Source organism: Amaranthus tricolor, chromosome 12 (assembly GCF_026212465.1).
Source record: "Amaranthus tricolor cultivar Red isolate AtriRed21 chromosome 12, ASM2621246v1, whole genome shotgun sequence".
In the NCBI taxonomy this organism is placed as follows: domain Eukaryota; kingdom Viridiplantae; phylum Streptophyta; class Magnoliopsida; order Caryophyllales; family Amaranthaceae; genus Amaranthus; species Amaranthus tricolor.
In genome coordinates, this window is record NC_080058.1 from 6,125,713 (window position 1) to 6,136,687 (window position 10,975).

A 10,975-nucleotide genomic window follows, 5' to 3' on the forward strand; every position below is an offset into this window, starting at 1 on the left:
CATCTGATTTCGCCTTCTTCCTCAGCTGATTTCAGTTTATCTTCATCTTCATCTAATTTTATCTTCATTTAATTTCATCTTCATCTTCATTGTTGTTGTGCGATAGATAGCGAAAGCAAAGATCGAAAATAATAACGAAAAGCCAAAAAAAATTCAAACAAACATTAAAGAAAATCACACCGAGAAATTAACGTGGTTCACTATCAATGTGATAGCTACATCCACCGGAACCGAGAATAAATTTTTCACTATAAACCGGGAGATTACAAGATGAACGAGAAGTCACAACAATGGTTCTCCAAGCTTTTTCTCTCTTAGTTTTCCTCACTTTGTGTTGCATTGCATCCTATGCTCTATTTCTAATTACATGGGGCCTTTATATAGTATACCTCATAATAAAACAAATTAGGGTTAAGAAAATACATAAAAAACCGTCAAAAACTAAGAGTAATCGGCCAAAAATGTGCTAAAACTAACTTCCCGCGAAATCGCAGTGCTTCGCGCCTCGCGTAGATCTTCCTGGTGACCTGCGTTATTCATTTCCAAATCTTCATCCCATATAATGACTTGTTCGAGTCACTATATTTCAACAATTGTCAAGTTTACTGGGCTTCATCTGCAATTTGTAAACTGATTTTATTTCTCCCATCAAAAAACCCAATATTTTGTACTGGTTTAGGATGACATTATGATTTTTTGGAACCCATGTGATATATGGGGGTGAAATTGTCATTTGACTATCAAAAAGGGGGTTTCTTAATAACTGTGCATAGCTTGTGTATTGCAACTAAAACGGAACAGAGGAAATATTAATCATGGGTAATTTTTATTGGAAAATTTGATATTACTGAGGTCGAAATTCATATTTTATCTTAGTTGGAATAAGTATCTTTAATTATATATGATAAAAAAGTTTTTAAAATTTAATACTAATAATTTTTACATTAAGACAAATCAAATAAAATACAACTTGACTATATTTTAACTTACAGATTAAAAATTAATCAGATGAATGAAGAGTGTAATATTTTTAATGTTGCAAGTAATTAGAACAGAGGAAGTATAATTCTAGATGTAATTTTTATTAAGTCTTTCTCTTTCCTTAGTCTATCCTATAATCACAAAATAATTAATTAAAGTTAAAATATGCAACATAATCTAAGAAAATAGAGTCACAATAGACTATACTTAAAGGGCGTTTGGTATGTAGGAATGAGAATTTAAGGATAAAAGGGTGGAATTGAAATTGAAAATAAATAGCTAAAAATTGTTAAAATATAATTTAATCCCTTGTTTGACTTGATAGGTTTAATTTGAAAATTGAAATATCTCTTGTTCGGTAGGTGTGAATAAGATTGAGAATAAAATAAAAACTTACCAATTTATCCTTTCTAAAAATAATTTGAGGATTCAAATATTTCTTAAATTTTACCAATTCATAAAGGTATAAATGTCTTTTATATTTTTCTTCCAATTACCATCCATCTAATACCAACCCCCTTGGCAATGAATTCATGGAAATTGACCAAAATTTAATCACATTTCCAATCTTATTTAAATCCCATATATCCATATTTTGGAATTTTTAATCTTATTCCCACTCTCTAATCCCTCCTACCAAACAAACCCTTAATTAATTTTTTTATCATTACCTTAAAAAATGACGGATTTAATGTTATTATATTATCCATTTTGTCAATGCATAAATTTACTTATAGCATTCAACCTGCATCGATTGAAAATTTTGCTCAATGACGTAAAAAAATCACAATATATTACTCCATCTTTTATTATTAGTCCCATACTCAATAAAATAACCTCTTGTAGAAGTCGTCAAAACACCGTTTCTTCTACAGAATGCATGAAAAAGAAGAATCGATCATTATTAATCTACTGCTCACCTTTGTTCTTAATTTGGACTCAACAACAAGCACTCACAATTAGAATAAATGAATAAGAAAAATCAATGTAAACGACATTAGAACTAATATATTGATTTATGTAGTCAACCATAATCTTTTGGGATTAAGACTTTAGCATTGATATTGTTGTTGTTATTAAAAAAATTTTATATCTTTATTTTTATTAATATACTATATAAAAACCCGTACAATACACAAATTTTATTAGTATGAAATTACATATAAAATAAAATTTTCAAAGAAAGATGCAATTACATAATAATATCATTATCAAATTAATATATTTTCAAAAATGTATAATTTTTATAACAACATAATGACTGCATGCTTGAATTAATAATTAATGACTATACATATAAAAAATTTTTATAAAAAACATATAATAAAACTTAAATAAATATTAAGGTTGCTTATAATACAAAAGATTTAAATTTTGCAACAACAAAAAGAGGAGTATTCTGCAATTCTGAACGAAAATCCAACGATGGATCTCAATCATATTAACTTAGAGGCATTTGCAAATGTCGATGCTGGATCAATCATCAAAAAAGAAGAGAAAATAAAGAGGTTTTAAAAGTGAGGTATGCCTCTCAAATCTACTATTCTACTGGCGGATCAATTCTTACTCAACATCACAAGCATCTCGACCGGCGCCAAGCTTCAAAGCACTTAATCTAAATAAGATTTGCGATTTATGAGGAAAGACAAAACCAAGCTAATAGGATTATTTCACTATCTTTCTTAAAATTTAAAATTGTAAATGGTAATTTAACAATGTAAATGACTGATTTAAATAATCAATTAATTGCATTTTATGTCATTTTAGTTTTAAATAACAAATGATGGAAACAAAGGCTATTATGTATTTCAAGTAATTTCCTAAATTGCTGTATAATTTTATACACTGTGTAATTTTGTTTTATAATTTTCTAAATAGTGTAATTTCAATTACACTAGAATAAATGTAACTTATTCTGTAGTATAATTTTCTATACGGTGTAATTTTAGAATTTTATCAGACAATAAATAATGTTCTACACAGTACTTCACATTATATATTTCCCATTATAATTTGTCAAAGAGTGCATTTATATACAACTGTGTAATTGGAATAAGTGTGATTTATTGCATCCATTAATGTACGAGTTTTTCCGAAAATATAAATTTGTAAATATGGTAAGTGTAAAAAATATAAATAAGTCAAATCCCATTAATACTATCTAATAAAAAAAGACAAATGACATACTCACAATCAAATTTCCTTTTTGCTATTATACAATAAAATTAATATAATGTATGATTTTACAGTTAAAAGATGATAAATATTAAAAATAAAAAATAATTTTAATTTAAATAGAATATTTAATAGTATATTAAAATATCTTTTAAAAAAATAATATATTAAATATCCTTTAAAAATTGATTTTTTAAGGTTAGTATGAGTAAGATTATTCCAACATTCTTGATCAATGTCGATGTTGACAGCGGCATATGGTATAGCGTTGGGAACAAGCTCATTGCCAAGTGCAGAGAAATTCTCGAAAATCATCAAACATCAATTCAAACCAATGTATGCAGAAATATTGATGAAATTTTCCATAGCAATTCACATTATGCGTCGATATTTGAAGTTTTGATTGATCATCAAACATGAAAATATATCCTTTCGAATCCCTCCTTTTAATTTTTTGCGTTAATTTTAATCGAGATCTTATTGTTCTGCTGATACTTTTGGCTTTTTTTTTTCTTTTTTGTTCTGGATATTTAAATAGATACCTCCATGGGATAAAGCTTGGTGAATTTTTGGTTGCTGATTCGGATCTTCAACATGCAGGTACAATACAACTCTATGCATTTTCTATCAATGTATTTTTGCAGGCTGGCGTATGAATTTCAAAAAACTTGTACCAATTTTGTGAATTATTTGTAGTTTCTTTGTTGTTTACCACCAATTCTAAGTTTCATTTCTTTTTTCTTGCTACTGAATAAATGAAATCTTGATTGTGAAGTACAATAACTTTGCAATATGGTCAATATTTTATGAATTAGAAACCGATTTAGTAAAAACTCACAAATTCACAATCAGAAATTATGTTGTAGGATTATACAGTAGCAGTATCTGTTATGAATCTAAAAGTGCCGAAGTAAGCAGCTAAGGCCAAAGATCATGTTCAATGTTGATGCTGTGGATTGAAGGTATACGATTACATCAATCAAAATGACATAAATGGAAGTATTAAGATGAAATGTGCACGAAATTAATGGCCAATTAGCCAAATTAGTTTTAGCACAAACAATGAAATGAAGGTATTACATCAATGAAGATAATATGTAAGTGAGGAATGTTTACATTAAGAGCAACTACAGTAATGCCAAAGCCTAATAGATTGAAGTAATGGATTCTTCTTTTCCATTCATTTCGAGTTTCCAGCATCTCAATCAATAAGTCTGATAGAGAAGGGTGATGACAACCAACTCACAGTAAAACTTAGTCACATCTCAAATCAATGTTTACATTAGCAACTAACACAAAAACTAAAGGAACATTCCAACACTAGTTTTCAAGAAAATATCCGTACCACAGTGCATAAAAAATCGTAAGATTTCATATATTTAAAATACAAGACTAAACCAACTTGAAACAGCAAGATACCAGAAAACAAATGACAATCATGGTACTTTGCGGATTAGTCTATATTGTTGTAATATTCAATATTATGGTAAAAGGAAAGACAAAAAAATAAATTAAAAAATGGATACAATTGTATCAGTGTAACTGAACAAAACATTGATACAAACATATAATAAAACTAAGACTCAGGCCTCATACTGAGCAGCCGCGGCAGCAGCAGTAGCAGCTGCAGCAATAGCAGGAGAAACCTCAGCTGCAGCAGTGAAATCTTCATGGCAACAAATGAAGGAATGGTACCTGTGCATGTGGCGACGACACTCCGGGCACAGCATACTATTTGGAATTTTCACAGTGGAGGGGAACTCAATCCTGTGACATGGATATTCTTTCATGTGAAGTTCCTTGTAATGACTTCCATAGCCCACTTCAAAACCTTCTCTTCTTGCCATTTCATTCCATTTCTCCATCTCCTGAAGGGTCATCAAGGCAAGCTTACCTTGACCGTGGACCACAATTGTTGATCCTTTTGCTAGAATAGCCCATCCTGCATGGGATTTATCATGGCTATGTAGTCTTTGGATCTCTTGTAATATGATATCACCATGGTCATGGACTTTTCCGAGTTGGATCTTTGAGAAGATCATGCTTTCAATTCTTGTCCAAAAGTACCAGACCATGGTTGGATCTTGCCAGCAATGGCTTAACTGTTCTACTGTTATAGCTGCACAAACCCTGCGCACCAACTCCTTGTTATTACTCTTTCCTACATACACCATTTCAATCGGAACTTGCAGTGCTCGTGCTACAGCACGTGTCTCATTTGTGAACTTTCTAATCCATGTAAGGTCATCTCCACCATACAAGAAAATGTACTTTTCTTCTCTTATCTGTGTAAGTGATTAGAACTCTTTAGGAGTTTATATAAGATGTCAATCAATTCATGCTTCACTACCCCAATGCCAATAAGTGGCTCCCATCCAGGCTGGATTTGGGGGGTCAGATGTGTGCAACCTTACCCTTGTTAGTGATAACAAAGAGGTTGTTTCCGATTCACCCTTGGTAGCATACCTCATCTGCAACTTCTCATTATTAAGATTTCAGTCATGCTAAAAATGGAAAATTCATAGCAATAAAACGAACAAGAGTAACCTAGAATGGATGTTGGAAATTCATAGCATATCGCGAATTTAAAAGACAAACTTGGTGGCGAATTATGTTAAACTGAAACATACACAAACTGATTGACTGTCTAGATTTACATAGAAAAACAAAAATTTTGAGTTGTAGAAGCTAAGAACATGTTTAGACATACTCAATAGGGAGTGAAAATTACCCAGTCTAGAATTTTCAGGTCAATTGCATTAACAAGTAGCTCAAGTTTCCATGTTTCCTGCTCCCAAAGAGCTTCTTCCCTGATGCTAGTGAATGGGAAAGCATGGCTTTGCCAGATCCACATCATGTGAATGGCATTTGGACTCAGAATTTTCCCTTGAGGATCGAGCACGACAAGGATGGGCTTTCCATGAAAATGCCAATCATTTTTAAAAAACTTTACAACTGAAGTTCCAACTATCGAAGGATGATGAACAGAGTACCAAGGCATTGAGGCCTTCAATGTCTCAAATTGATCATTCATGGAGTCTTTCCATTGGCTTGATTGGTCTACGACTGGAATCCATACAATCTCATATGCATGTACCTTTGACGCAGTATAGCTCTGTTCTAGAATGAATAGCTCTTCATGAGTGATATCTAGACCAGATATGAGTAATAACACATTTTTCCTTCTCAACACATCTAGGTGCACCTGAAAATTATCGTAAAATATAGTATTACTATTTGGTCAATCAATCTTACTTAAATTGGTCCTACTTTGGGGTTTCAAAAATCTGCAGGAGAATCCTTGGTTAGTTGAGGTTGAGGGCTTTTCATTTTACCCTTGTGATTGTGACCTACATGAAGGAATAATATCCTCTCTCTCTCTTGCCTGTACACCTCTATCCTACCCTTGAAAAAAAGGGGAATATATGGTAAGGACAAAATCAAGCACAAACCTTTCTATTGGCAGGAACATCGAATAATGGAGGCACATCATCATCAGCGTAAATCAAGGTTTTTAGGACTTTAATGTTGTCGATATGCATTGTGTCATATATGATTTTCTTGATCATAGTGTAAGCATCAATCTCCTTCTTCTCCTCTGTACCAGAATGAAATACTCTTTATCAGACCGCAATGTTATAGGGAAGATCAAAGTTATTAGAATCATACAGAATCAAAACTAATAAATTTGGATGAAAGAGTGCGAAAGAGGGGTATATTTTTTCTGAAGTCAGACCTATTAGCCTATACAAGTTAGATAATGTTTGCCTGAGATGATCACTTATAGTTTTAAGCTTGTGTGTCCAGTTGGAGAGCTCCCATGATTCAGCAGTGGCTGAAATGTATCTGAAAAAACAAGAGGACATTCAATGTTATTTTATACTTTCTCATTTTTTTTTTTTGAAGTTTTTTTGTTTAATTTCTTGATTTAGGTGTCAATTTGTCAAGGAATCAACTCAACGAAAACTTGAACTTATGGTCCAATTCCCAAAATATGTTATATATTTTATCTTGCCCCTTCACACGAAAGCCTTTTGAGGCTAAAAGTGTGGATCTAACATGGATCCTCCTTATATCTAGCGTTAAATATTTCACTTAAATAAAGGATAGAAGAAATTCAAACCCATGACCTCTTGTCACGTTGGCTTCTGATCCCATATTAAGGAACCAATTCAACTAAAAGCTTAACTTAATGGTTGAAGCCATAGCCTCCCAGGATATGTTATATACTCTATTATAATTTGATAAGTTGTTTACAATCATTGAAAACTTACTCAACTCCCCTGCTTGACATTGTTGTAAGTTGAGTAGCAGCTGCGACAGCACTCCTTATAATCCAATAAACAGCAATAGGAAAATGAATCATTGCAGCTTTAACTTCAGGGTCCTCATTAGTAACGTAAACTGTGGGTAACTCTCCAAACTCAACAATGCACCTAGTTGTTTCAAGCATGGCATTGATTAGATTAATAGTGGTATCAAACTGGTTTTTGTAGGCTCCTGGATGCTCCATAATCATAGGCAATCGTTTAATGAGAGCCATTGATTTTGCGAGTGGATTGGTGGAGTAAAGTTGGACGAGGAGCCAAAAGTCTCCGAAAGTTAAAGCAAAGGCTGCTAATGTTAGGACGACCTTGGCTTCCCATGAAAAGTGTGGCAGCATGTTCAACACCGAGAGTGTGGTATTGTGTGCATCAATGCCACTCAGTAATTTGCATGTCATCTGTACCAGTTATATTAATGATAAAAAAGTTAAAACTTTTTGTGTTTGAATGGTGAAAATACCAGGAAACTGTTAAGTTAGCTGTAATTAATCAACTTTTATGAGCACTTATTAGTCCTATTGGGGTAATTTTAAAGAGAAAGTAGGTGTGATGGAAAGATGTAATAGATGAAGAGTATCTTCTTCAATCTGATAAATCACCTCAGAGGATATTCGTTCAACAATGAGCGGCAATTCAGGAACTTCTTCAAGACCATTAAGGGTAGGTCTCCTTTTGGCTTCCCTATCATCCTATATACAGATCATAACATGTCTCTCAGGAAATAGACAGAAAAATAAATATGCAAGGACAGTCAGAAGGCCAAAGATTGATTTTAGTATTTTTGACATGTTACCCGTGAGAGGCTTTCAACAGTTGGGGAACTATGGTTCATGATTTCCTCGACAAGATGGAAAAGGGGGCGAACATTAACATAACGAGCATCGGGTTTGTGGAGCTGCTCAATTTGCCTAGCAAGAGCGTTGTCATCAGTAGTCAAGAAGATGCCTCCACGTTCAGAAGTCCTCATTAATATAGGCTGGTTGAAATCAGATGGCAATAACATGTTTCTGTTTTCAGGTTCATATGCTAGTTTTTGTAGCTGATGTTGTAAAGGAGATGATAGTTTGGGGGTCATTGGGTTTTGGCTATTTGCCATAGTTTTTGTTTATGTTTTTGATTTAAAGTTTGTGTTTTTTTTCGTATGTGTTTCATTTTGGTGTTCAATGGTCTTTTATAGAATTCGAGTAATAAAAGCACATTGAATCAACTTCCTTGCTTCCAGTGTAGTTTATGTTTAGAAAGATATGCTTGATTTCTTTAATGTAAACCTTGCATTTACCTTTTACCTTTTCACTCTAAGATGCTGGAATCAAGGGTGTTTAACAAGGAGGTTTTGGCTTAAGGAACAAATTAGTGGGTAGAAGTCATGTGTGGGTGAATGGGTGATTCAAAATTATGGTTTTGATATGGTCGCGGTAATGTTCGTAACTCGTAAACATATTTTCGGTGAATACAAATGATTTCGCAGTGAATGCGGTTTAATATATTGATCGCGGTAACCTAAAAAACGTTAATTGATATGGTCGCAATATAATAATGCGACCTTATTTTTGCACTATGGGTGGTGCCTAGATCGAAAACAAAATCCTGCCTCCAACTAGATTTCATATGATTTTTCTAATTGTAAAGAGAGATTGAAATGATGTACTAACACTTGGTTGCAAAGAGTGATTTTATACTATTTTATTAAAGATTGGAACAGTTTCTTCAAATAGTAATACATTATAAATTTTGTGAAGAAGATCAGATGATTAAAATATAACAAAAATGACCATTAAACTTGTTAAAAATTCTTATCAAAATTACACTTTTTATTATAATTTTCACTCTTTAATACCGACAAGGTGACAACTAAACAAGTTGTTAGTACAATGGTAGTCTATGAAAACTAAGATGTCTAAATTAGTATTTAATGTTAGCTAGAAAGTGAAAGCCATTGCTTGGTGGGTTTGCTTTGCTTTATTCTCTATACTACTTGTATTTTCTTATTATGTTTTTTTCTAAGTGGAAAAAAAAATCAAAGCTCCATTCCCTTGATTTAATTCCTTTTGTTCCGGAAAGGCTGATGAAATTTTGCTTTTGTAACACATGACAAGGGACAAATCTGATTTACGAACATGAAGATTAAGCTAGACACAAGTGTGAATCATGTTGACGTTGTTATATAATTGTTGTCTAAGACGTAGCCTTACTTAGTCACAGTTATAATCATCAACTTAGTAATTTCACATAAAATCAGAATCTGAGTGGAGAAAGGTAGCGAACGTATCATATTTATACCCTTTTCAAAGAGAGGACAAAGAGAAATGCGCACATTCAGTTATCATGTGTTACAGAAGCTAAATAATTTTAAACATTTATCAACTATATACTTTATAAAGATTTAAAGACTAAAATAAAATCATTAAAAAGTTATAAACTGATGTAAACTAATATTTAAAGCCACTTCTTTTGAAAGAATGTCGAACAATATTGGCTACAATGAAATCAAGATATATAGATCTTGTATTACAATGAACTTGAAAATGACTAAATTTAATATTGCTATGGAAAAGTGAATTGTATTCAAGGGCAGGATTAGACCTTCCCTTAAGCATTACTTATTCCATTTTGGTGTCTAGGGAAGAATGTTGAAGTTTGCTTTGAGACACAATAAATGTTAGTGAAGATTTTGACACAATGCCCTCACTCAATTATCAGTATTGGAATGGAAGACGAGAAGATAATATCACATGAAAAGATTGCAAGTTTTTCACCGAGAAAGTGAGTTTTTAGAAAGAAAAATTAGCATCAAAAGTAGTTCATGCTCCAACTAAGATAAGACGAGAGTATCTTAAGGTATATAATGTCCAATGGATCGAACCTAAATTTCTCGGGAAAAAGTAGTACATGTTTCAACTGAAATACTAAGATAAGAGGACTATCTTAAGGTATCTAATGTTTTATTTTAGGCATAAGTGTGGTATTGTTACAGTGCAATGTTCTAAAACTCATCAAGCTTAGAATAATATTTAAAGATGGTTGCTTTTTTGTTCATGAACAAATGTTTTATGAAGCAATTTTTTTTGTAGATATGAGTAAATAACCTGTCATGGGTTTGTCACATGAAGAGCTGATTATCTTTTGTTACTACCGGTGAAAGTAGCATGAGGAGCTAACTATTAGAGTTACATGGGTATGTTTTGCAAATGATCGCTTGGATGTGATTTGTGGCTAATTTGACCAACTAAAAATATTTTCCGATTTGCTAGATGTAAGCCAACATTTTAAGCTTTTAGAGATTTTGGTAAAAATCAGTTCTTGGAGAAAAAGTAGGTCCATACGGTAAAAGGCTATAAAAAACTTGTGCATAGAAGATTTTTGGATAAAAGATTTTTGGTTTTGGTTTAAAAACCAAATTTTCAGATGACTTACCAAACACTTTTTGTCTGTTTGATCAACTAAAAAGTCAAAAGCAAAAAATCAACCAAAAAACCGTTTGCTAGACACACAAA

General features: G+C 32.3%; 1 protein-coding gene and 1 long non-coding RNA gene across 2 annotated transcripts; one reads left to right on the top strand and one right to left on the bottom strand.

The window, feature by feature from the left end:
• Positions 1-3,359: 3,359 nt before the first annotated feature.
• Positions 3,360-4,464, top strand: LOC130828359 (uncharacterized). Its single transcript, XR_009047370.1, has 3 exons — positions 3,360-3,492; positions 3,695-3,756; positions 4,023-4,464. It is a non-coding gene; the product is annotated as an uncharacterized LOC130828359 (long non-coding RNA).
• A 262-nt stretch (positions 4,465-4,726) lies between these two features.
• On the bottom strand, positions 4,727-8,577 carry LOC130828358 (protein SIEVE ELEMENT OCCLUSION B-like). The gene is made up of 7 exons (XM_057694316.1): positions 8,275-8,577; positions 8,081-8,170; positions 7,431-7,879; positions 6,893-7,002; positions 6,609-6,754; positions 5,888-6,361; positions 4,727-5,441 (listed from the first exon to the last, which is right to left on the bottom strand). The coding sequence occupies exons 1-7, from the start codon at positions 8,575-8,577 to the stop codon at positions 4,740-4,742; spliced, it is 2,274 nt and encodes a 757-aa protein (XP_057550299.1). The 3' UTR covers positions 4,727-4,739.
• Between the last annotated feature and the right edge of the window lie 2,398 nt (positions 8,578-10,975).

Coding starts and splice junctions, on each gene's coding strand:
- LOC130828358 (XM_057694316.1), bottom strand. CDS start 8,577: ATGGCAAATAGCCAAAACCCAATGACCCCCAAACTATCATCTCCTTTA. Junction 7,880..8,080: donor TTGAACGAATATCCTCTGAG/GTGATTTATCAG, acceptor TAACTGGTACAG/ATGACATGCAAATTACTGAG. Junction 7,003..7,430: donor ATGTCAAGCAGGGGAGTTGA/GTAAGTTTTCAA, acceptor TTGTTTTTTCAG/ATACATTTCAGCCACTGCTG.